Raw genomic sequence first — 26,835 nt, forward strand, 5'->3', positions numbered from 1 at the left:
TGTTACTGATTTTCAATGAAAATCGGGTGAAGGAAATGTGTAAATGTAGAGAGTCTGAGATGGTTTTATGTGTTTCTGCCTTTCTAAATCATTCTCACACTCACAATTAAACAGATACCACTTGAACAAACAATCTATGACAGACTTCAGTGAATACTTACATTTCTTGGAAAATTTTCAAAGGTAATTGGTTAAACTCTAGGCATCACTCTGTGTGCTTTTGGACTTCTCCATCTATAAACCTGATGTGTATGCGGGGATGCAGTCACTGTGGGAGATTTTTTGGATCTCTACACCAGGCCGAGAGGAGAAAATCAATTCTAAAATAACTTTTGAGTGAAAGACCGTGCAGGTTCATCCAAGTGGCAACTGCCACGGCTGAGTGTTGAAGCCAAACGTGAAAGTAAATTTAACTGTACTTGCTAATATTTTTGTATCAACAACAGATCAAATGACGCAGAAAAGCTGAGAAAAAAAACACAGTCCATGCCAGTTCAGCACCAAATAGCTCACAGGGAAATATAACAATGAGGTGGTGATCACAGTGAAGCGTTTCACAGCTAAACAGCCAGATGTTTTCTCTAAGGAGCAGGTGGAGACCAAAAACAGAGCAAAAATTATTCATAAAGCAGCAAACACACAACTGTGATGGTATGATAATGTTGTAATGTTGCAAAAATAATAATAATATGTCAGTAACAATGTATAATAGATTCTGAAAGAGAGGGATTCATTCATTAGCAAGCAATCAATTGATAACATGTGGGGACTGAGGGGTGGGGCAAAATAGATATAAAACATTGTCAGTTCAGAGAGAGAGTTTGAATTAGTAGCCTACAACCACTGTCAGGTAACAAATAACATAATGAATAAAAGATGCTAACCATTTTGATTTCATGTGTGTAAACCAAAATATTTTTTATTCTTTTATATTTTATTCTATTATATTATACATTTTGCAAGTTTAAACATGCCTTTCTATTTTCTGTAGCTCTTCATGAGACGTCTACACCAACCTTCTTCCCTCTACTGCTCTGATGTCTCCACAGACGTCCAGTTGTAGTGAGATCATGACTCAAAGCTGAGCTCTTCACAATGGTCCTTTTTTTCTTCACATTCATTCTTGATGTATGTTTCGTGTCATTTTCCTGTTGGTGGAGCCAACGTGTGGCTGAGCTCTGACCCTATGTGACTCATCCCTTAACACTAAACTTCTTACTCAGTGACCTCCACTGGCTACTGATCAAATCAAGTCACGAATCCCTGCCTACAGAGTGACATCTACATGAGCTCAGTCATTCAGCTCCTTCTCAGCTGCATCCTTCATTCAGAGAACATCACCTGCAGCATTGACATCTTGTCAATCTCAGTCCAGACTGTTCTCATTTATGTTTTCCCAGTGGCCAATCGACCAAATCCTATCAGAGCAGGGGCGTCCCTCTTCATCTTCAAGAATCTCTTGAGGACTCACTTCTTCCAAGAGCACCTCCTCTCCTAACACCTCTAATGCCCTAACATGTCTAACTTGTACTTACTGTGCACTTACTTCCCACTTCTTGACCCAATCTTCTTGCACTTTGTCTTATTTAGTGGATTCAGTGCTTAGCACTTACTGTACAAGCTTCTTCCTTAAAAGCACCATTGGATAAAAGTGTCTGTTAGATGAGTAAATGTAAATGTATTGGTAAAATTATAAACCGTGGTCACAGGAACATCTTAGGGATGGACTTGTAACCTTTTCTTTGTCCATAGTTGGTAATTTTCTCCCTCATTTCTCAGACAAGAGATATGAAAGATGTAAGGCACTTTTCTTCGTTTTTAGAGGCTGAATGACACCGAAAGACAATAGTCTTCTGCTTGGAAGAACATTTGAATCCATCATTTATATAGAGGGATTACTATTTTTCACCACTTTTGGGGGTGTTTTTGGAAAATCATAACAGAAGTAAGAATTCAACTCTGTTCACAACGTTTTTGTTTCATTCTATGGCAAAATCAAGGACATGCAGGTGAAGATACCATGCAGCTCTTTTGGTCACATTTCAATTTCAAGATGCAATGGCTAAGCAAACTAATTACACACACACAACAGGAACAGAGTCATGTTTGGGTTCAAGAAAATATCACGTTTGGTTCAAAATAAGTAACCCCGTCAACATTAAACAGTCCCTGTTGTCATGGTTACAATTATAACGTGGTAAACTTTGTTGAACACTACAGTAGATGATAATAGAAACAACATAAACTGCTTAACAACAAAACATACCTATACCTAGCCTGAAATGGGTTGATGAGAGCGATGAGGTCATACCAAGTCATTACAGCTGTGGGTCGGAAAAAACCAAAACAATGAGCTAAAAGATGCTAAAACTTTGTATAATGTCAAGTGAAGTGATTTCTACATTGCATATTTTGAAATATCAATTACAGAGAAGACAGAGAAATGCTTTAGGATATGCTTGCTTCAGCTATCTCATCTCTCTGCTTTGATTGTTGCTGTTTGTCCATGTGACCTCAGCTCAACTCGGCCTGTGCTCTGTTGTCCAAATTAGATTTTTGGATGGGAGATACAAACAGAGAGATGTGGCAGAAGGGACGCAATGGACATAAATCACGGCCGCATGATTCAAAGCCAAAATCTGGAGTGCAATTTGGAAGAAGTAAAAAGCTGCAACCCAGAAGGTCATATCTTTGCTGAAGCTGCTGAAATGACATCTATTACCGGGGCTCTGGAACATATTACCTGTTCTGCTCCAGGAAATCAACTTGTTTCAGCCGCAGATAGGTTTCCGCCGTGTTTCCCGGCTATCAGATCCAACTTTCAACAACCCTTTGCTTTTGTCATGGAAACTATAAAAGACCTTGTCATTACAAACCAGGTTCTTATTCACGCAGGGTGACGCAAGAACATTAGATTCATCCCGTGTAAGTGGATAAGAATTGCATTTATATCTCCGGTGATGAAATTTGATCGTTTGGCTCAAAACGAGTGCTCTAACTCTCGTCTTAGCTGGAGAGGGAGAGGAGGATGAGCGCACAGCACTTTGTTTGCTTTGATTATCACATTTCTCCCAGATATAAATATGAATCTATCTCCAAAAGTGTAATTGAAAGTGAGCGCAAGCGTTTGAACTGTACCACTGGTCTCACTCTGCCACACTAATAAGCTACAATTCAGCTTTGATGTGGAAGTGTGTCACCTCCTGAGGAGAGGAGCAGAGGGAGGGACTCTCCTCTCTCCCTGCGTTTTTTATCTCTCCACAGACAGATAGTATCAGTATATCTGTGAGATCTGAAGTGACACACACAGGCGAGCACTCCCACTGTACGTGAAATTATTAATCACCATAACACAGAATTATCATCGGCGCCCACAAACTGGCACAAAAGGAAGTGTCAGTCCTGACTGTGGCTAAAGGAAAGGTATCCATAATTAATTGATGGCAGATACGCCACATGGGACACACAGCTTTCATGACAAATTGCCATGCACCGTGTGAAGAACAATAAGATGGTGGAATTTAAGTCATCACGGGAAATTCATTTTTCATTCCCTCACAATGTTCCTCTCATCTGACATCTCCGTCTGCTTGCCAGTCAGCCTTTTCCTGTCCGCCCCCTCCTCATCAGGCCTCCTCATTTACACACCTTTCAACTGCGACATATAGATGACATTTAAATATAAATCACCAGCATTAACATTTATAAACATGATGGCCCGGTAATGAGATGTTATAAATCCCAGGGCGGTGGTTCAGAGTGCCAGCGGACACATAAACCGCCACGAGCACTTTAACAAGGACACAACACGACGCGGCTGCTCCCTGCCGTCCCACACAGCCGTCTGGGACCCGGCGAAGCCACTAGATAAAGTGATTTATGAGCTAATGCTGCCAGTAACAGACACAAAGAATGGACTTATAAACTCTATGACATCAACTTATAAATTTAATTCCCCAAAATATACTGGATAGAGAGACAGACACATGTGGTCAAATGGGCACCCCAACACCACGCTCAGTGTGATAGTAGAAATGTAATGGTGTGCCTTCGCAACATAACAAGGACTGGGGGGTGTTTAGCTCAGTTGGTAGACCAGCCACCCCATGTGTTGAGGCTACAGTCATCACTGCAGGCGGCCCCCGGTTAGAATTCCGCATTGAGCGCCCCTTTCCTGCATGTCATTCCCCACCTCTCCTCCTCCCCATTTCCTGTCTCTCTCTCGACTGTGCTTTCCATTAAAGGCAAAAAAGCCCAAAAAACATACTTTCTATTTGGTCTCTATTTGTTACTGATCACTTTGTTCTCTATCTCCTCATTTTTGCTCATTTTGCTCATATAACGTTGATTATGTGTGTAATTCATCTCCTTTTTTTCTCTATGTTTATTTGTTAGCCATAGAAATTTGTTTTGTTGTAATTTGGAACTCATGTACAAGCCAATCGGCTTTGTTCGCTCCTTGCACCATTGAATATAAATGTGTGCTAAATAAATAAACCTGAAATAAATTAACCTGAGAGGAAATAGTTCAACATTTTGGCAAATTTGCCCATTGCCATAATCCCTACAGTCATAGCAGTAGGTTGTTGGTGCAAGTTATTTTTAGAACGGCGGAGCAGAGCCGTGAGCTGCTCAGAGCTACGCTACGGAGGCTCATGGGATTTCTTGGTTTCCCTCATCAAACTCGTCAAATACACAATCCAACAACTCCACAACGCTCTGGTGGACAAGTTGTGACCTGCACATTCACCACGCTATGAGATTATAATGGAACATTATGAGACCGAGTTGTTTTCGAGGCAAATGCAGAGACTGCTTGCCGATAAACTGCCCCCGACGGCAACGCGCATCAGCGGTTTTGCATCAATTTACCTCAAAAACAACTAAATTTCGTAACGTTCCATTATTATCTCATAGCGTGGTGAATGTGCAGGTCACAACTTGTCCACAAGAGCGTTTTGGAGTTGTTGGATTGTGTATTTGATGAGTTAGATGAAGGGAAACTCTGAGCAGCTCACGGCTCTGCTCTGCCATTCTAAAAATAACTTGCACCAACAATTAAAGGTAACAAACCTACTGCTAAGACTATAGGGATTATGGCAAAATGTTGAACTATCCCTTTAAATATTGAAAAAGCCAATAGAGATTAGTAGCACCAGACAAGATGTGTGTATACTGAAGACTTAATGAAGGGGTTTCATAAGATCATGACCACTGCCAAGTGATTGGTCAGATTCTGAGACACCAGAGAATAACCTGGGTTTTTTTTTTTTTTTTTTCAAGAAGACAAAAGCTTGTGACTATGTGAGGCTGTGGTCATCTCCCAGTGGCCTGAGGGTCATTCTGTCCCCTGCCTTGAACGGTCGTCTGGAGCAGCCATGATATAACAAGCAGGAACAGGACAAGCGGACGGACGTCTTGCATCACCTCACCTGCATGTGACCCTGCCTCAACGGCTGCAGCTGCAGTGTGGCTCCACACCATCGCACTAAAGCGTTGTTACTGCCAGTGCCAGTCCTGTCTCTGATAATAATTATTCACTGTTAATGAGCAGAAGTGAAGACTTGTGACCAGTCGGTTACACATGAGTTTTGCTGGTTCAGAGCGTGGGCGAGAGAGAGAGAGAAGAGAGCAAACACACTGGAAAAATACTGCTCTTCACCTATTGACATAACATAATTGCAATCTTATTATATAACATAACATATGTACTTGTGTGGCCTCCACTTGCTCCTGTAATAACAGCAGTTGTTAATAAGGTTTAATCATAATAGTGATGATCATTTCCTTGCTTTCTTTTTGGTCAGTCACACATTTTTGAGTTTCATAATAGGGATCATTTCCCTCCCATTTCCCTCCCTCCCACAGTGAGGCCAGTTTACATATAATAAAACCAGTCTGGTTCCAGTTACATCAACAAACAGGCTATGCCTTTTTATGCAACACTGCACTGCAAGTCCTGCGTTTTATACAGCCACAAATCTACACTTATTATATCCCTTCATTTATAGTAAGGCACAAAAACACAGTTGTTCATAGATTTGAACGAAGAATTGAATATAAACATGGAGACACATGACACACATAGATAGATAGATAGATAGATAGATAGATAGATAGATAGATAGATAGATAGATAGATAGATAGATAGATAGATAGATAGATAGATAGATAGATAGATAGATAGATAGATAGATAGATAGATAGATAGATAGATAGATCATGGTTAAGTGGTGTAAGAAAGAATCGAAAGAATCGAAGAAAGGAAGAAGAACAGCAATGAAGTGCTGTTTGAATGATGCTTGTGCAAGAAAAGCCATTAAGCAGTGGGTCAATAGTGGAGGACAAGCAGCCTGAGTATTAAACTGATCATGACATGGAGCTAAAGGCAGACAAGGCCTCTGAAGACTTCCGTTTGGCAGCACTTTATTCATCTGCTGCAGTGTCTTTTCATTAAGCACTGGACATAATAGATGATCCATTGATTGTCTCTCTCTCTCTCTCTCCTCTCACTCTCTCAGTCTCAGTCTGTCACTTCCCGGGTTTCAAAAAGTCCACCGCATTTCAGAGTTTCTGACAGTAGCAAGCAATCAAAAACAAACATCCATCTTGATTATAGTCCACTCTAAGCCACTGGAACAAGATCGTTTTTGTCTATTCATCACGTTACCGCCCGGCTTAGAGGGAACCGGGCTCGACTGCAGCTACATGCACGGCAGCAGCAGCAGCTCTCTAGTTTTATTCATTTCACTGAATATTTTTTCACCCGGCGCATCAGGAAAGAAAAAGATAAGGTTGAGGTGAGGGCAGAGAGGTGAGAGATGATGCAGTTTTGCCCAGGAGAAGTTTGTCAGTAATGCTACAGACATGTTTGACACTGACTTTTTCAACATTTCAACTGAATCTCACGGCACACCTGAACTTTGAATGTGCAGAGTAAAAGCTGCACTCACAGAGCAGTCAGAGTGTTGAGGGTCAGAGCAGCAACTTGTTATAGGATTGCGTGTTGGTGTGTGTACACTTCGTACAGTTTACTGCAGGTGTGCATTGTAGCAACAGTTTGATTATTATAGCAGACACTACATAACGGCCACTAGAGGGCAGACTGTTGACAGAAGATGTGACTGGACCTCAGGTTTCTGACTGAAATTTGGGTTTAGTAACAACATGGGGGCTGAGATGAGATAATGAGGCTTCATCCTCCTTGACCTAAAGGCTAGCAATAAACCATATGATTCACTGATAAATCACTAACTTTCTCTGTTGTGATATTAGTTGTTCATTTTTGATTGGATCTACAGTATATATGGAGCCATCATCAAATGTAATTTAAAGACACAGTAAAGATTGCACTAAGTATACCTGGCTGTTAACTGCTAGCTGTAGCAAAAATGGAATTGAAAAGTAGTGCTGATCTTCTTTGAATCCAGTTATCACATATCCCAAAATTTAATGTAATTTAAATTATTTATTTTTATTTTTATTTATTCACTTTAATTCACAGACTTTAATTTCTGAGATTTCTGATTGTACCCACCCCCCCCCCCCCCAAAAAAAAAAGCTGCAGGGCAATCAGTGTTGTTCAGTGTATAAAATGTTACATTTGATTAAATGTTTAGACTGAGATTAAACCACAGAGTTAAATTACCACAGAAAACTGGAGAGCTAGAAAATATTCATATTTGAGAAGCTGCAGTCAGAAGCCAGTCAAGTCCTCCAATGCAACAAAGCAGAGATTTAATTTTATTTGTGTTACACTAAAAAAAAGTCATCAACTAAAGTCTCTCACCAGCAAAAGACTGTTGACAGGATGTTGTAAGAAAGTGTATGGGCTCATTTCTCAAAATGTCAAACTATCCCTCAAACAAACAACTTAAGAGTAACTTTGAAATGTGACTAATTACTTCTACAAAGGGTTAAAGCAGAAGTAAGCGATCCGGTGGTTTTAGCTAACTTCCTGTCAGCAGATGGAGTTAGCAGTCCCCGCCCTCGTCCCTACGTCACCACATTCACGCGCATCCCTTGGCTGCACACACAGAGAGGACCGCCCCTTTATGCCGTTCTCTCTCCTCATTGGATAAAGGTTGTAGGATACAAGGAAAGTTTTCTCCTCGGCTCAGAGGTTTGGTCTGAAACCCGTGTTTCAGACCAAACACTCTATAGAAGTGATTGCTGTCGGAAGATACAACTATTTAAAGGCCCCATGGCATGAAAAATTTGATTTTGGTTATTTTTTCATACTTGGGGAGGTCTCTGGGCCACGTATATACTGCCCCATGCATCAAACTGGTCATAAACAGAGAAATGCACATCGCCCATTTGTAGGAACATTCTCTTTAAGACGAGCAGATAACTTATATTACAGTAACACAAAAGTTCTGCTTACTTCTGCTTTAAGTCAACAACTCATTCCAGTGAAAAGAGTAAATCCTTTTAAAACAGTTTACCAAACATATGGCAAGATACTGAAACTGGATTTAAACTCTGATATACAGAATCCCACAACCAGGAGAGGTAACCCTAACATAATGACAACAATAAATCCCCCTAAACCTCACACAGACATATACAATACACCTCCTCTGCTCCAAAATCCTCCCATAGTGGGCCCTGATGCTGAGTGCTGGGTGCATCAATTACCTGCACATACTGTAAGTGGAGAACAGTGCAGTGTATAGTACTGATGACTCACAGCAAGAAGGTTCGATTCCCAGGTCTGGGGAATCGATCCTTCGTGTGGAGTTTGTACAGGTATGTTCTCCCTGTGTCTGTGTGGGTTCTCTCCAGGTTCTGCAGCTTCTTCCCACAGTCCAACAGAGGGACATTAGATTGACTGGTCATTCCAAATTGTCAGTAGGTGTCAATGTGAGTGTGTGTGCGTTGTTCATCTCTATATGTCGCCGCTGTGATAGACTGGCGACGTGTTCAAGGTTAACCCCATCCTCACCCTATGGGTTCCAATAATCTATATGTGACATATATGTGTGTGTTGTGTGTGATGGGCTACCCCCAGGTCTCTGGTGATATAGTAGCCTATGATGAATCAAGTAATTATGATATATGTAAGACATGATTAATAAACCACGAGCCATGGCTCAAGGTCTTTATGTTATGCTTTATGTTAAAAACACACTGACAGACACAGTTTGATAGCACTGGTTAATTAACATAGTATATTAACTGTCATCTGTCTACATACAGTACCTTGACCTGGAAATCAGGGCTGAAATGTCACATGACTAATATATTAATCAGGAGTTTTTACAGATATAATGGTAATGTGCATCACAGAGCTGTTACTGGTAAGAACACTTTCACGCTCATATCCACATAGAAACATGAGCTGTGCATTGTGCAAGATATTCAGTAAATAGACCCATAGTTTACCATCACCGATAGGGAAATGTCTCTTTTAGAAGACATGTAATAGAACCTATATCACTTGAGCTGTTCGCTGGCCAGCATATGTGGCTAATGATATGGCATATGGGTGTTAATATTAATGTAAGCCCGCTCTGCATCGATAATGAATGTTTTGTTTTTGTTGTCTCAAGCTCGTGTTGCTCATATATTAAACATGCAATGATGCACACACCCCAAAAATGGAAATACTACAAGTCACTATATATAAGATACAAAGGAGGTAAAAAATAAATTATTGATCGTGTGCCATTTTCTCCAATTCAAAAATCTGAAAATACATGGGGACTAATGACTAGAAATTGGTTCGTTAAAATAGTTTCGACCAGTTTTTCATTACAGTGAGTCAATTGTAATGCTCACAACATAGTTCTTGACTTGAGGGCTGTACTTGCTAACCGTTAATTAGAGGTTAGTTTGTGCAAATCTCTGATCTTTTTGCCACAGTGTGCCCCACTGCTCTGTGTGTTTTTTCACAGAATTTTAATTGGATGACAGCCACTTCCTCACTGTATTCAATCGGCGCTCGATGCTCCTAAAAGTGCAGCTGTTTCTACTAATGTTTCTTCGGCTGTCTGATGCTACTTGATCATATCCTCTTAAGTGCACCCTTAACGAATAATTTAACAGGAAGGTCTGAGCTCTTCAGTCACATCAGTGCGCGACGACAACACTCCAGGGAGGGTTACTTTATTTGGGTTGCTTATGTCAACACCTGCAGTGCATCTTTTATAATCCTGTAACTCTTCGCTGATTGCCTCTATCAGACAGCTCGTAGGTGGTGAAGTGTATGTGACTGTGCGTGTGCGTGTGTGTACAGTATGCATGTGTTTGTGTGTGCAATGCATGTCTGTCTGTAAAAGGTCTGCAGCAATTTCACCACACATTAGATGTGATGGATAAACCCGGGCACAACCACACACCTCAGATCTGCAGGTGTAAAAAAAACAAAAACACAGTCAACACATGTATCAAGAACCCAGTGAGCGGCTCGATTCTGTAGGACTGATGCAATATGACAGGGGGAATAATAATGAAACACAGCTGCTGTCTTACCACTGACCTGGATTGATCCATTACAACTGTGATACACAGGCAGTCAATCCTCCCAACGCGGCGCCGGGTTCTCTGTTCAAACGTGTGACGTCTAATCCCATTTGTCAACAGCACAAGACAAACTTAGACTGTAGGGTCATGGCGTCAAACAACACGTTCAAACATCAAGATGGCAACCACTCAGGGATGGCTTTACACGTAGTAACATTGTGCATGTGTGTGTGCATTATGTGTGTGTGACACACAGGTCAGCGCTGTAAGTGAGTGATGTGCTTTGGACTGTCAGCGCGAGTTACTGTAATAAGAAATCACAAACAAATGCCCCTGCACATGCGAACATTTTTTAGTCTCTCGTGAGTTTCTCCCCTTTCTGCCACAGAGGGCTCGTCATGAAAAGTCTTCCTGCTGCACGTCTTCACTTTTTGTGGCAAGGCAAGACATAAATAAAACACATTATCACTTTCCTTATTGTTTGTCTTTGATACACGAGCAGCCTCCTTCTGTCAGCCCCGGCTCTTGCCTCATTTTCTTTGCTGGCTTTGATGCACATTTAACGAGGTTGTAACCAGACATTATTAGTATGATAGGTCTGTGACACGTGTGCTGTTTATTCAGTGGTTTTATTATTGATGCCTGTGTAATGAGGAGCCACTGGGTTTTTTGTCGTCTTGGCTGATCACAATGCCAAAATCTGTGTGGAGAAACATCTTAATTAGAAATAGTCTTAAACAGAATATTTAAGTAACGCACCTATGATTGTGAATCCTCGGTCAAGATTTGTGGGAATAAACAACCATTACTCGCTGTTCTAGGTGCTAATCTGTCATAGAAGCCTGTTTTCCCTCCACAGAGATAGATTAAAGCTTTGGCTGTATTTTCTTTTTTTCTAAACTGTCCAAGTTGATGAAAAAATAAATAAAAAATGAATGTTGTTCACTTTTTTCTGTAGATTCTTCATATAACATGTTGTTTTTTTGTTCCCGTCTGAGACAGGCAGAACACAGATGATAACAGATGATCGGACACAGAGCCTTTCCATGACCTTCCAAGCATTCAGCTCATCTGACTTTGATGTGTAAAGTAAACCAGTGAATGGAGGAGTGGCTGCGCTTTAATTCTGGTCTAAATTACAAACTCAAATGAGTAGAGCATTAAATGAACAATGGCAAGGAGCAAGGACCCTGGTTCTCATTCCCATGACGCAATAGTGCCACCTACTGGTGTGTGTGTGTGTGTGTGTGTGTGTGTGTATGTGTGAATGTGTGTGTCTAGATGGGTAAATGTATATTATTCCCCCTTATTTTCCACAGTATTAACAGGTACGAGTTTAGCTGCCTGTCTAAACACTAAAGGATCCCAACAGAAAGCATATAGAAAATAATGTGTGTTATTTCCCACGAAAAATTAATAAACTATTAAATAAATATCAAAATTGCAATTCCTCTTTCTCCTTTATTGAAAAATCCATAAGCTATGAATATGAAAATACTCTGCACCACAAGTGACCTCATATGCTGTCATTCAGTCCTGATGTGAAAACAGCCTTGAACTGTCCAACTCATCTGCACAGTGACGCACAAACACCCAAGTGAAGATTGTATTTACAAGCCCAAGCATCAGGGGTTTATAAGAAAACATTAAAGGAATAGCCTACACTTAAACTCTGCACTGCTTTTCTAGACCCATCACTCAAAGCACTTTACATTGCTTATAATTTACTCATTCACACATGGATTGAACAGCCATAATGGGCAATTTATTGCATTCAGTATCTTGCCCAAGGACATGGGGACTGGATCAGGGATCAGACTACAAACCTCTGATAAGTGAATGACTCACAGAACAAGCACTTCTGCTGCTGCTTCACATTGAATGTGAAAAACTACATTGTGAATTTGCCCCAGGTTTGTCCAGGGTAATTTTTGTAGTGGTGTTCCTTGTAACGCCTTCATTTTCCCACTTATTTCACCACCGGACAACAAGAAAATATGAATTACTTACTCATTACCCATTGGGGAAGTTCAGACATTGCAAAGTAACTTACACAATAGCTTCATACTGTACCTTCATACCATCATATCACTCTGTATTTAACACTTGGAAATAGAAACAAAGACAGATTACTGACCATCAACAGCTCAGTTATTATTACCTCCAATTATTGTCCTTGCAGAGAAGCCGTGCAGCATCTCTTCCCATCTCCAGCTCCTGTGCCACGCTAACATGTAGCCACTATAGATACCATCTACCATCTAACCCCTCTATCCAATCTGACATCATAAATAATCTAGTTTTTTTCTAATGCCACTGATCTGTTACCATGGATTGGATGTCTTGTTTTGTGTCCTTTGTTGTGCACAAATGCTGTTTAAGTGTCACTGCGGCATTGTGTTCTCCTCCACATAACAGCAGAGCAAAATTGAAAACCTTCACATTTACATGGCCTCATGTTTATGAGTTAATCTTTGATTGTGAGCCCAGGGAGGAAAAGCAGAGATGCTGAGCAGCCGCTGACAGCAGCAAACCAGCTGCATCCCTCTAACTTCTTTAGCGCTGCTGCCTAAATTGGACTGTTGTGTCTTCATCCATCATTGTTACAGTAACACAGGGAATGCATGCAACACTTTATGCTAGCAAACAGGGTAGCTACGGTTTCTCCTTTCATTCCCATTCACTGGTCCCCAGACCTGAGATAAATTGTGATTATATCATCACAAATCAGACGTCTTCACTGTGTCTCGTCAGGCTGTGTTGCCATCAGGGAAATGTCTTATCAGGCATCTGACTTTACTGACTGTTGTAACACTCCTTGTCTTTTGTCATCTTTATTTCTTGCTATCTTGCTATCTGATTTCCATTGAGAGTTAAATGATTTGAACTCTGGAGAGCATGTTTCATCCATGCAGGTGAGAAGAGTTCTTCCATCTGATATCTTAAAGGGATAGTTTAACATTTTGGCAAATACACCTATTGCCATAATCCCTATAGTCATACTGTAGGAGTAGGTTCATTACCTTTAATTATCGGTGCATGTTGTTTTGAGTTCCGTGGGGCAGAGACATGAGGTGAATAGTACTGGTCCCCTGTCCCTCATCATATTCATCAAATACACAATCCAACAACTCCAAAACGCTCTTGTTTAGTTTAATAAGTTTATTTGTATCAGGGACAATGTACAAAATAACATTAGTCTTGAGATGAGAAGAGATGCCTTGTACCGAATTTAGTTTACTAGCTACTTTTTACATTATTACCGTACTTCAACTTGTCCAAGGGAGTGTTTTGGAGTTGTGTCATCACCTTTTAGCTCAAGCTGCAGTAGCTTTGATTTGCTGTGCTAGCATTACTCCTGCTATGTTTGAAAGTCACTCTCTGAATTGATGTGGTTTCATGCTCTGTAGGTTTCATTCAGATTATTAAACCTAATTTGGTAAAATACTGTTGTCTTGTGTGGCTTCCAATGATGTATGAGTGAAGCTGTTATGTTGGCCTACATTTGTGTTGCTCATCACTGACTAGGATTATGTTGTGTATTTCATTCCACATTGTTATGTTTGATATTAATGCATATAACTCAGCTCTATTTATTCTTTCTGTATAGAAAACACACACATCTAAAAGGACATTAGAATAACCATCAATAAATGAGTGGCATGGTAGTGAGAGTGTGCATCATTGACTGTCTCTGTTGGACATTGGACGTTGGATATGCAGACCATAACTGTTCTTACCTGTGGAGAGTGCAGTAATTAGCAGTTTCAGCTTCATTCACATCCTTCCTGAGGTCTAGAATTTGGATATTCAGTAATCCAGCACCTCTTTGTACAGAAGCAAAATAGCAAACCTACAAACCAAAAGCAAGAATAAAACTGAGACTAAAGAGGTTGAAACGCTCCATGGAGCTGAGGGAATCAACAGAGTGGGTGATAACTATCTGTGAGTTTGTCACTTCAAGCAACTGCTTTCACATAATCATCATCATTTGAACCATTGTTGATATAAAAATGTTGAGTATAGCGGCTTTAAGTGAAGTTTACAGATTTGTTTTGAGCCCCAGAAGGGTTGCAATGACTTTCTGCTCATCTTTATAACTTTATTTAACAACCAGATGACAGAAATACAACAGAGTACACCTTTCTACTATAATTCAGAGAAGTCATAGGTGTGATCAGATCCATATGACAGCTGATGGGAGAACAAACTGAATTTTTAGGCAGTTCTTCCTTCACATTGCGGCAGTCTGTGTTCTGAATGTCATGCATGTGTTGAACACTGGAATACACAATGTGCGATGTCAAAAAACCTGAGAGCACCCAGTTATCTCATCAACTCGTTCTTATGTCTTTTCCCTGCCTTTGTCTGTCAGTCAGTCTCACTGCAGCGAGAAGCCGTTTCTTCTCCCATCACATCCGACAGAATGAGCCGCGTGAGAGAGCGTCAAACTAAAATAACTGGCGTTAGGACTCGCACGCCCTCAACCTGGCGGCGTATGCATTATAGATGCCCACTTCACAATGTGTCACATCATGTCTTGATTTGCATGCGTACCACGCATTTGATCTTCTTCAAGCAGGAATAATAACCAAAGCAGAGAGATCTGAGGGATTTTCACTAGAAGAAGAGGGAGAGTCGTGGAGCCCGACACTAATGAACACATCTTTGTGCAGAGGCTCAGAAATAATGTTGAGTTTGTGCAATTGGGGGGTGGGGGTGGGGAGGCTGTATTCTACAGTGCAGACTGAAATTTGCCTTTATAATTGAACTGTAAGACACATTTTGCAGGAACAAATGTTCCTTCTTTGCTGTGTTTAGCAAGTAGAAATTGAAACATGAGCAAAAAGCTGTGTTTAACATGCAGTTCCAGTGATTCTGACCATTCACACCTTTGTAAATACACACAGGCCATCTGTCTCCTCCACAGCAACACTACTAGCACTTCTCATCCCAGCATGCATTAAAACTTCAGACTCATGTCATATGTTGTCATGGGGTTTATAGTAAATACAGTGGGCCATGTTGTGCGCACGCTTGATCCCGATCATTTCTTCAACAGCTCGGTGTGTGACTGCATGTGTGTGCTACAGATACAGCTCAAGGTAAAATCTGCTCTAATCAGTATCTGTTTGTTGCTTATTGTTTAGGACACACATGATACACTTGTTGGTCTTCTCTCAGTCCATTAATGTGCACAAATATAAATTTAAAAAAACGTGCTCCGTAACCTGTAATCTTTTGTTTATGACGGTTAAGACTACACAAACACACACGCGCCGTAACATTGTATATGTTGTAATGTTATCCACCGCTACATTTTTTGATTTTTCACCGGCTTCGTTGTAAACAGATGCACATGGGTGAGAGGGGCGTAACCGAAACAGCGGGAAAGCGAGCGGACTTGCATAGTTCCCCTTTAATAAAAAAAAAAGAAAGAAAAACTCAAGCATGAAGCACGGGATATAAATCCAACAGAGGAAAATGGAAAATACAGAGATTAAATACACAAGGAGAAACGAGGCACAGGTGGGGAAATCAACACAGGTGAGACAAATGACAGTAATCAAATGGGCAGGAAACTTGACAGGAAGACAGGGTAAGATACAGACAGAAATAAAACAGGAATTGAACTGAACTGAAATTAACAACAACAACTGACTGGACTGACATCCTTAACATTTAACAATCTTTGTTGTCATGGTTACTTTAATAATCAAATACTTAATATTGTTAAAGGCTCCTGAATAAAACACCTTCCTCTGCTAATTTCATGTGGGAACCAAACTCTACTGTGCCAAATTCCAATTTAGATGGACTTCATACAACATCACCACTCATTTTCCTTCAGTCTCATCATAATAACTACAGCAACTAGATGTCACCTCACAACCAATGGCCTCCACAGAAATGTAGGTGTTAATTAGGTGAATGGGACAAAGGAAACTCCATATCTTTCCTTTCATCTAAAGCTGAATTTAGAAGATGATTTTCCAAAAATAACTGTGCGTGGTCTGGGAGGAGGCAGAGCCGATGTGGCAGCTCTGATTTGATTGACTTCTATCTCCAGCAGACCAAAAACAGACTTAAGTAATTATTTGTTGATCTTACCATCAATCTCAGCTGTAATTAACTGGAGTAAGATTAGAGGTGGAGAAGGACTTCAGGCTGTCATATCTATAAACTAACTTAATTTGGATCATTGTTTTGTTAGCATCTAAGTGTGTGTGGTTTGCATGTGTATGGGTTTGTCTTGCTCATCACAAAAAAGAAACTTATTTACACTGATGAATGAAATTTATATAAAGTTTTTACAAAATGTCATATCCCCATCTCACAGGCACTGCAGCACACAACTGATTGTCAAGATGTGAGTCGATGTTTCTCTCTGACATCCAGCTTGGGAGTTATTTGACATCATGACTTTGATGCTTCAGGTTTTATTTACTGTTAAAAACCAGACACATTGTTGCATTGTTACATATTGATTAGTGATCCAGAGAAGTTTCATTTTCATCCATGTTTCAAGGTGCTCCAACCTTCAGCCACCTAACATTCTCCTCCTGTGGCTGTAATCCAATCCAATCCAACTTTATTTGTTGAGCACTTTAAAACATCCACAGAAGACCAAAGTGCTGTAATGAACGGTGCTGACCCCAAGAGACGATTTTTATCATCTTTGAGTCCAACAAACCAGCAGCACCATTTAGGCCTCCATGCTGAACATTGGGTCTGATTATATGACTGAGTCAATTGTATTCATCAATATTTACAAGGTGCGAGAAGGGGTGAGGAAAGAAACTGAGATGTGTAGTTGTCAGGAGGTGAAGGGACAGAGGACAGAAAGAGGGAGGTGGAGGGAGAAAGGAAAGGAGGAGGAGGTTGATCTTGTTTCAGTATGTTCACCATCTGTCTATGAGGCCTCTGAATCTTCAGACTTTATCCTCAGACATGGTTCTTGTCCATTTTCTTTTGTTGCTTTTAACGTTTTTTCCTCACTTGCTATCTTTCTTCTTAGTTGTCTTCTCCCTTTTCTTCTTCTTCTTCTTAGTTTTCTTCTCTGCTTGAGAGAATCATCAAGTCCATTCACTGTGATCGGATCGACCTTTGTTCAACTTTTGTATAAGATGTCTAGTTTTTATATTCAAACCACTTCTGATTTCAACTTGGAGTTCTTTGACTTTATATTATGAGTTGAATGAATAAATTCCATATAATTCAATGAGTTTTCTATGGAAACATGTTTGACAGTAGGTCCAACACACTCTGGCAACTCATGAACGGATTCATTGGTGTATGAGTACGAGCATACAGTGTTCATTCTTTAACGGGTGACAAAAATCAAACTCCCATTACATTTGTCTTGTGCTCCTCACATATCAAAGCGTAGGACTACTTCTGTGTATATCACAATTTGGTCGGTTCACTGTGACACACATACAGTACCATTTAGCACAGCTAAATAACAACAAGTGCTAACCAAAGAGAATGAGAAGGCTTGCCACAACTTGTTCCTATGAACTGACGCTTCATTAAAAATAAAGTTAATCTATATCTAACATCTGTTAGAATGTGATGTGCAGTAATGAATACACTATATTTTGTCAGTCACCCTTGTGAGCACCTTTTTTGTAGAAATGTATTGTAAAATATATTTAACTGTCTATGCATTTGGTGTCCTCAAAACATCTCTTTGTAATTCACTATGAGACCGAATCAGATAAAAATTGTGAAGCTTTAGGGCAGTGAAAGTAGGTTCTTCTGTTCACTTTCAGGTCATGGTAAGTCAGGACTCAGTTGTTTATGTTTTCAGCTGGTAAAACCTCATGAGACCTCCTTTCAATTGATCATATATATATATATATATATATATATATATATACACACAACACTGGATTATATACAAGTGCAGATCAGCGCAGCCTCTGCTCAGATTCAGTTTGGCTCTCTGTGTTTACATGTACCTTTTGGGTCCAGCAGGCTGGACAGCTTGGACGTGTTACAGCCAGACTAAAAGGGCTGCCCACTCAGCTTTCTGAGTCATACACTTCTCAGTGTGTGTGGGCACTGACAGGGATTGTGTAAACATCTCTGCAGCCAACTCCTCTGTTGACAGGTCAAAGGACAAGGAGTCATGTGAGGCTGATGGCCATCAGGTTGTCCTCCTCTCTCTCAATTGAGTCATGTGAAATTTGACCCTTTTACTGTTGAGATTTACTGTAGATGATACTGAAAAGTTTCCTGCACTTGACCCATGTGACCATACTTACAAAGACAATGAATTAGTGTCTCGGAAACAGATCAAAACAAATGTACCATTTGTGACCAAAGTCAGGTGCATGTCAAAGGGAATGAGGAGATTTGAGAAAATAGTAACCTGCCAGAAACAATGTGTGAAATTAGACTTAAATATTTTCAAACTTTCTCTCTGAATATGGGGCCCCTGCTCAACCCAGTGCTCCACACAACGCCACAGATTCATTTTATTTTCGAAGGGAATGTCCCAACTAAAGTTGACAAAAGCCTCTTTGTGTGCCAGTCACCTTACATCTGGCTGCTTCTCCAGCTTTGGTCAATTCAACACAGGACTGGCAGCTACACTCTTCCTGATTCCCAGCTCGGTACCAATTATGTGTCGCCAAATTTGATGATGGAAATGTGAGTATTTTAATGATGTGTATTTGGTAGTCCTTTTGGGCAAATGTTTCAAACTTGACCCTTTTACAGTTGAGATTTAGATGATACTGAAAAGTTTCCTGCACTTGACCCATGTGACCATACTTACAAAGACAATGAATTAGTGTCTCGGAAACAGATCAAAACAAATGTACCATGTGACCAAAGTCAGGTGCATGTCAAAGGGAATGAGGAGATTTGAGAAAATAATAACCTGCCAGAAACAATGTGTGAAATTAGACCAACTTAAATATTTTCAAACTTTCTGTTGTGTATTTGGATAGAAAAATGTATCACATGCTTCACTTTTTCTGTATCATCTTTTATTCATCAAAGACAGTTTTGTGGTGGCACTTGCACCAGAAAAAAATAAGACTTAATAATTAATAAGATTCTTAAAGCCAAGTTCACAAGGATGAAGGCTAACAATGATTTTGGTCATATAAACACTTTTCATAATGACTCTCATTGTTTTGTTGCTAGCGTGTGCCTTTACACAGCTGTGGGGTTGTTGATCTTGCCCATGAAGAGGATGTTCCCAGTGGAGTTCTCCAGGATGAAAACCAGGAAGGGCTTGTTCATTACAACTCTTGGTGATATACTCCAGGGTACCAGCTCAAAAGATGAGACGGCTGCTGCCTCTGTTCCCGTCTCAGCGACACTCAGTGTAGCCTTGTGGGTCACCTGTGGAGGAAAAAGTGGAGTTGGCCAATGTGTAGCTTAAAACTGTTAGAGGTAGAGGGTCCTATCAGCGTCCACTGATGTTAAATATTGTTCTGCTGTTGTTGCTTATGCAGTAGAACAGGTTAAAGGGATAGTTCACCAAAATTGAAATTTCGCTCATTATCTACTCACCCTCATGTCGACCAAGGGCTGGGAGAAGTTTCAGAGTTATCCGTGGCTTCTCTGAGTTACAGGGGGTCTCGGCGTAGCAATGTCCATATAACGGTTGGAAATGGATACCAACTGTCCCGAAAGCTCCTCTTCCCGGTTTGTCAAATTTGGACGAACCAGGGTCCGTCCTCTTCCCAGTTCGTCCAAATTTGACGAACCGGGAAGAGGAGCTCCGAGAAGCTTCCGCTACAAAACAAGCTTGAAATATAGACTTATTTAATTTTTTTTCGGGACAATTTGCATTTTGGGGCTTCAATACAAGACGGACATTACATACGAGCAGCATGGAGGTATTTGGATGTGTCTTTTTGTTACGAAGACAGTTGGTATCCATTTGCAACCGTTATATGGACATGCACTGCTACGCCGAGACCCCCTGTAACTCAGAGAAGCCACAGAGGACTCTGAACCTTCTCCCAGCCCTTAGTCGACATGAGAGTGAGTAGATAATGAGTGGAATTTCAATTTTGGGTGAACTATCCCTTTAACTCCCTTTCTGTTTATGAGAACTTCTATTGCCATCACAACCCTAAGGAGTAATGTTCTCTGGTCCTACCTTGGAGACTTTGAGCTTGGACAACGACACCCCAGAGAAGTCAGCGTGCTCCTCAAAAGCGTTGGTTATACCCATTTCTTTCAGCTCGTCAACCAGGGAGGTGTCAAAAGAGATGGAAAACTTTGGCATGTATAGATCCACATATCTGTAAAACACAGAACATCAGCAGCATCAGTACAACCAAAACTTTACATGGTAAGATCAACACCTTAAATATCACAGAAAAAAAGCCAAAAGTTTCAACTCTGAGCAGTAGGCTACTTGCAATTGCAAGCTGTGATAAATAAAACTCCAACAGAACCAGATTCAGGGTGGGCAGATGTCTGTTTTTACCAATTATAATAAAATATTATAAAGGACACTGCAGTGGATGAAAACAGACCCAACAATAAGCAGATACTGGAAATCCACCACCATATTTCACTGGAATGATATACCAAGATGAGAAAACCCAAATTTCAGTGGGAAGGGAACACATTGTAATTGTGTTTAATCAACTTTTCTGAAAGAAACTGTTATTATGTTGTGCTGATGAGACTGCTCTTACGAGTCGGAGACTGAGTCTTGCCAGTGCTTGATGGAGTTTTTGTTGATGTTGTTCTCCACTGCTGTCATGTTGCCTGTGTCAGGCATGACGATCATCATGGACGACTTGCTGCCCTTGTAGTCCAGCAGGACGACGGTAGCATGGTTTTGATCATCCCAATAGATTTTGTATGTACCCTTCCTGGTCATCATGTCCACACGAACTTTGGTGGTCTCATCTACATGGAAATCTGCCTTGTGTGTCCTATCATGGCTGAAGGGTTGCTTCCATTGTCCTGTTAATTTGAAGATGGTTAAAACAACATTAATACACTGTAGTTACTGCAAATTACTGTTAATTATTTCAACTCAGAATGTAGAAGGTTGAGGGTTCGAACCCTGGGCCAGTGGCCTTTGTGTGTGGAGTTTACATTCTCTGCATTCTTACAGGCCCAGAGGTGTGAATGTGAGTGTGTGAGGTTGTTTGTGTGTCAGCTGTACAGGTGAGCAGTACTGATAATGGAAGGGTGTTACAGTATGCTCTCTATAATATCACACTTCATTTTTACCATCATTAAACTGGTTCATTTCTCATGTGGTGACCTTGTGTCCTTTCCTATCAATTAATCAGCCAATCAAACAATCAATCAATCTGGACTTTTTAAAGGTTAATTGCTTCACAAATTATTGATAAGCTAAACAGAAAAGGACAAGCCAAGTAGGGAATTTGTCAATGTGAGAAATTCAAATTGATTACAAAAGTTATAAAATTAGAAAACAAATAAACATAATATCAATATTACAATAGATAGAATAGAATAAATTTAACAATACAATAGATAGAATCGAATAAATTTAACAATATAATAAAATAAATGAATAGACAACTGACTTAAAGTCCCATTAGTCTACTTGCCAGCCCATAGGGCCCCATTGTGAACCCAGTAATGTTGAGTACCCCAAAGTTTTATGTTAGAAATATATAGTATGGGTCCCCAGTATTCAGAAACTTCCGGATGCTAACTTATATATATTGGGCATTAGCATAACAGACATAATTAGCATAAATTAACATAATTGCCTATATGGGCAATATTTCAACAAAATTGACTTGGCTGATCTGGGCAATATTGGAGTGGTTTTAGGGGTTATTGGTGATGCTGAATCCATTTCTGACATTTTCAAAATTCAAAATGGCTGTCTAAACCAGAAGTGACCAGATTTTAACCGCCAGTGGGCCGATTTTGATGGATTTCAAAATCTGGTCACTTCCGGTTTAGACAGCCATTTTGAATATTGAAAATGTCAGAAATGGATTCAGCATCATCAATAACCCCTAAAACCACACTAATATTGCCCTGATCAGCCAAGCAGTTGTTGAAATATTGCCCATATAGGCAATTATGCTAATTTATGCTAATTATGTCAATTATGCTAATGTCCCAATATATATAAGTTAGCATCCGGCAGTTTCTGAATACTGGGGACCCATACTATCTATTTCTAACATAAAACTTTGGGGTACTCAACATTTCCGGGTACTCATTGTTGGCAAGTAGACTAGGGGCCACAGCAACATAAAGTTGTGTGTCATCAGCATAAATACTAAGTGATGTTACCTGGATTAAAACTAAATATAAAACATTTTTTGAAAGTAGGTCTGAGTAGAGTTAAGGTTGCATGATCAAGGTCAATCAGCCCACCTTGTCCCACAGGGCTACACACTGTGTAGGAGTCTCTCCAGCTCTATTGACACTGATGACTAATACTGAACCAGATGTTGACTGTTTAATCAATCAATATGATGGATGTAAACAACACCACAAGACATGGACTTCAACTTGCTTCTTACCTTTGAAGTAGACATAATTGATCAGCACCAGGGCAAAGTTAGGGTCCAGTTGCTTCACCATATCTTTAAAGGGACAGTATGGGACTTTATTGGCTTTTTATTGACAAAAATCAAATATCGCTTTCATAAATACGTATTTCACTGAAGTGGAATCGCGCCCGCATACAAACGAGCGCTTTCTCGTACCTTAGAATGAGATGTTACAAGTCGTTACAAACATACAGGGGGGGGGTTCACCGAACCTTCTCTGCCATGTTGAATCGCCATGTTTTACGTTCAGTGTCACCGTGGCTGTAAGTAACCTCAAACTCGGGCCGCCGGAGCTTCTCGGCTCGGGGAGAAAGTTTTCCAGACAGCGCCTGTTAAAACTGTCACCACCGTGTAGCTAGTGTGAGGAAGGACGGAGGCACTGGTGTTGCCTTCAGGTGCAGTCAGACACCTGAATGACGCCGTGAGTGACGCCGTCGGCAAACCGGGTCCATGCCTATGTTCCCACAGCCTTATGTTCCCACAGCCCTATGTTCCCACAGCCCTATGTTCCCACAATTCTAAGATTTTTCTCAGAATTAGGCCCTATGTTCCCACTGGACTCTCTATCTATCTATCTGGCCTGTCTAGCCTCTACCGGGTCTTTTTACTAAACTTAACCAACTCTTTTAGTCATTGCCTAAACACAACCAATGGTGGGACCAAAGGGGTGTGGGAACATAGGGCCTAATTTTCAGTGACAACAAAAGTTAGAAATGTGGGAACATAAGGCTGTGGGAACATAGGGCTGTGGGAACATAGGAATGACCCCGGCAAACCAACTGGATGTTATTTTACTCGACGAGAGAAAGCCGGTAAAACGTGGGTCAGGTAAACAATACGACATCACCATGACAACATATTGTCACGCCTGTATTGTTTTGCCTCGTGCTGGCGGACCGTTTGTTTACATAGAGGCTTGTTTATCCTGATACATGCAGCGTGTGTTGTTTTTCTGACTTCTGCCCGAGTTTACGTAAACGCAACAGCAAGAATACGTGCCGACATGCAACCGCACCGCTAGATGGGGGTAAATCTCACATACTGTCCCTTTAATCTTGTCCTGGGTTTTATTAGCAATGAACCTGTTGATCTCAGCCACAGCTTCATCAGATCTGGTCATGGTAACATTGAAGATCTCACCAGCATAGTAGTTCCTGACATCGTTCAGGAACGTCTCTAGAGGAGTGAAGTCGGACCTCAATACAACAGCATTGCCAACATCCAGCCGCTGATCCCCCTGGCTGTGGTCAAGTCTGTGGAAAAGACCCTTGTAAGCTTCATTGACCTGAGTCTGGTTGAAAGCACTGTAGCCCAAGCTGGAGAACAGCTGGCTGTGGGTTTCACCACGGGCCCCTGTGGACAGCATGGAGAGGACAGCAGAGATGCCCAGTGGTGAGAGGAAGATATTCTCTCCAGCAGCAGTCTTGGTGTTCAGCTTTTTGTAGAGGGCAAATGCAAAGTCAGCATGATGAGCAGACAGCTGGTGGCAGCCCAGCTCTTCCTCTTGGTGGTGGTGGTCTGCCCAGGTTACAGCCAGCAGCAGCAGCAGCAGTGCTGCAAGGGAACTAGTGAAGACACTGTGCATCTTTACTGCCTGTTCATGGGAAAACAAAAAGAGAGTGTTTATTCAAAGAGTAATAGTCATTGATAATAAATAACCCCAGAACCAAATCTGCAAACAGAATTAACCAAAAGCAAATTAATCAAAATAAATAAAAAGAGCAGATTTAGACCATTTTATAAAATGTATTGGAAATAATACATTTGATGAGTGGTGGATCACTACCTTTTGGAATGATACAAGTTGATGAGCTCATCTTACCTTTGAACACATCTTACTGTGTATTCAAAGCTTCACTTCTTTATGTACTGTATATCATTCCAAAATGTCACATGTATATGAGATGTCTATCTGAGTAAAATAAAAGTGTATTTCAGAGCCACGAGTCTTACCGTTAGTGTCCTGTTTGCTGCAATTTGGCAGAAATGTCACCACAATGTGCAGTGTGACAGAAATACAGGAGGGTCAGCTGACTCTATTACAAATTAACAAGGGTCCGCCTGTGCACTCCTTAACCTACCAAATATGGCATCTAACAACTTGGAGGGAATTCTGCTTGGCATAAACGAGAAACTAAAGAAATTGGACAAGCTGGACAACATGGCAAGCGACATTAAAGAGCTAAAAGGTACTGTGCAAACAACTGTCGATCTATTGCAGCAAACACGCGATGACGTAGAAGTTATGAAAGGAAAAGTTAAGGGCCTGGAAGCGTCAGTCAGATATATCTCCGGAGAAAATATGAAGATGAAAGAAAAAATGTTGGAGATGACGATGCGCTCAATGAGAGATAATTTGATATTCACTGGGATCCCTGAAAAAAAAGGATGAGACTGTTGAAGAAGCGTTAAGGCATTTTTTTTACTGATACGCTGGGGATGAGCAGAGACATGGTCCCGCAGATTACTTTCCACAGAGCGCACAGGCTGGGCGCACGGAGATCCCCACACTCAGCTGGAGCTCCCCTCCTTTCGGAGGTGGTGATGCAGCCTAAACCAAGAGCGATCATTGCATGCTTTGAACACTATGGACAAAGAGAGACTGTTTTTAAGATGGGTCCAACGCTAAAAGGAAAGCCTTTTGGCATTAATCAGCAGTTTCCTACTGAAATCGTGGACAGGAGTAAGGCTTGTTGCTGACAAGTTATACATTGATGGTGAGCTATACAAAGATAAATCTGTTACACCCTGGCTTTATTAGCTACGAGTTGATGGTGATCTATGATATTGATGACCTGTCAAAAGAAATAAGCAATAACATATAGACCTATATTACTTCCCTTCGATTACTATTATTATTATTTCCTCCCCTACACCGACATGGCCTGCTGGTAACTTATGTTTAACTTATGTTTAGTTTTTGTGTTTTGTTGCTGTTGTTGTTTTGTTTTTTTAAATCAAGGCAAATGTTATTGACCCCTTGCACGTGACGTCACGTTCCACTCATGGTAGCTCCGGACGCCATGATGGACGGCAAAAGAACAGTGGACGTCAATGTAATTCAATGGGCGCGTTATAGTTTTGTGACATACCGTGGTTGTAGAATTTCCCCTCCTTTTCCACTGAGCTGGTTCGAGTGCTGGTTCGGAGCCAGAGCCTGACTAGCACCGGTTCTTTGCTTTTCCACCGCTTAAAAACCGGTTATTGGTCCTTAAAACTGGTCCCAAGCACCAACTCCTTGCTGGTTTAGAGCTAAGAACCGGGGGCTGGCCACTGGCAGGGGGGTTACATGAGCAACAGGACCAGTGCGAGGACGTTATCGATGCCATTATAAGTTATCTATAGTGTATAGTCGATGTAAACACAGTTGAAGCTAACTAGCTGAGCTACATGCTGTGGCTAACAACAGCTAACGCTCGTATTAAACATAGCACCGTCACAACGTAGTTGCCGCCGGCGGACGGATCGCGGCGATTACAACGAAGACGGCTTCCTGTTTTCTTTTATTTTTCAGCCGGCTTTAATCAGAGAATGACCACTAATTAGACAGGTCTTCAACACCCACGGGTCGGACTTCCAGGTCCGTTAACTGTAGTTAGCAGCAGCAAAGACAGGAGCAGCTGCTGTATGGGGAGTGTGGCACTGACTGACGTTAACTCCTTAGCTACCAGTGGAAAAAGCACAGAAAACTGAGATATTCTACGGCGAAAAACAAAAAAACAAACAGAATATTGCAACGGATGAGTAGATATTCTATTTAAAATAAGTGATAATGCTGTGAGGTTGTAATGTGAAGTGATCGAGCCACATTGTAGGACGGCACCATACAGTCTG

At 40.9% G+C, this 26,835-nt stretch overlaps 2 protein-coding genes and 1 long non-coding RNA gene across 3 annotated transcripts in view; 1 reads left to right on the forward strand and 2 right to left on the reverse strand.

The window, feature by feature from the left end:
- The window catches only part of pla2g7 (phospholipase A2, group VII (platelet-activating factor acetylhydrolase, plasma)), a 391,387-nt gene that overhangs the window by 283,211 nt on the left and 81,341 nt on the right, over positions 1–26,835 (forward strand). The gene's annotated exons all lie outside the window — the stretch shown is intronic.
- Positions 1–26,835, reverse strand: part of LOC311007831 — a 434,756-nt gene that overhangs the window by 125,556 nt on the left and 282,365 nt on the right. The gene's annotated exons all lie outside the window — the stretch shown is intronic.
- LOC311007038 (alpha-1-antitrypsin homolog) lies at positions 19,486–25,019 on the reverse strand. The gene is made up of 6 exons (XM_084000120.1): positions 24,955–25,019; positions 23,945–24,595; positions 22,972–23,023; positions 21,142–21,415; positions 20,595–20,739; positions 19,486–19,828 (listed from the first exon to the last, which is right to left on the reverse strand). The coding sequence occupies exons 2-6, from the start codon at positions 24,584–24,586 to the stop codon at positions 19,637–19,639; spliced, it is 1,305 nt and encodes a 434-aa protein (XP_083856246.1). The 5' UTR covers positions 24,587–24,595; positions 24,955–25,019; the 3' UTR covers positions 19,486–19,636.

Source organism: Trachurus trachurus (genome assembly GCF_905171665.1).
Source record: "Trachurus trachurus genome assembly, chromosome: 24".
Taxonomy (NCBI): Eukaryota; Metazoa; Chordata; class Actinopteri; order Carangiformes; family Carangidae; genus Trachurus; species Trachurus trachurus.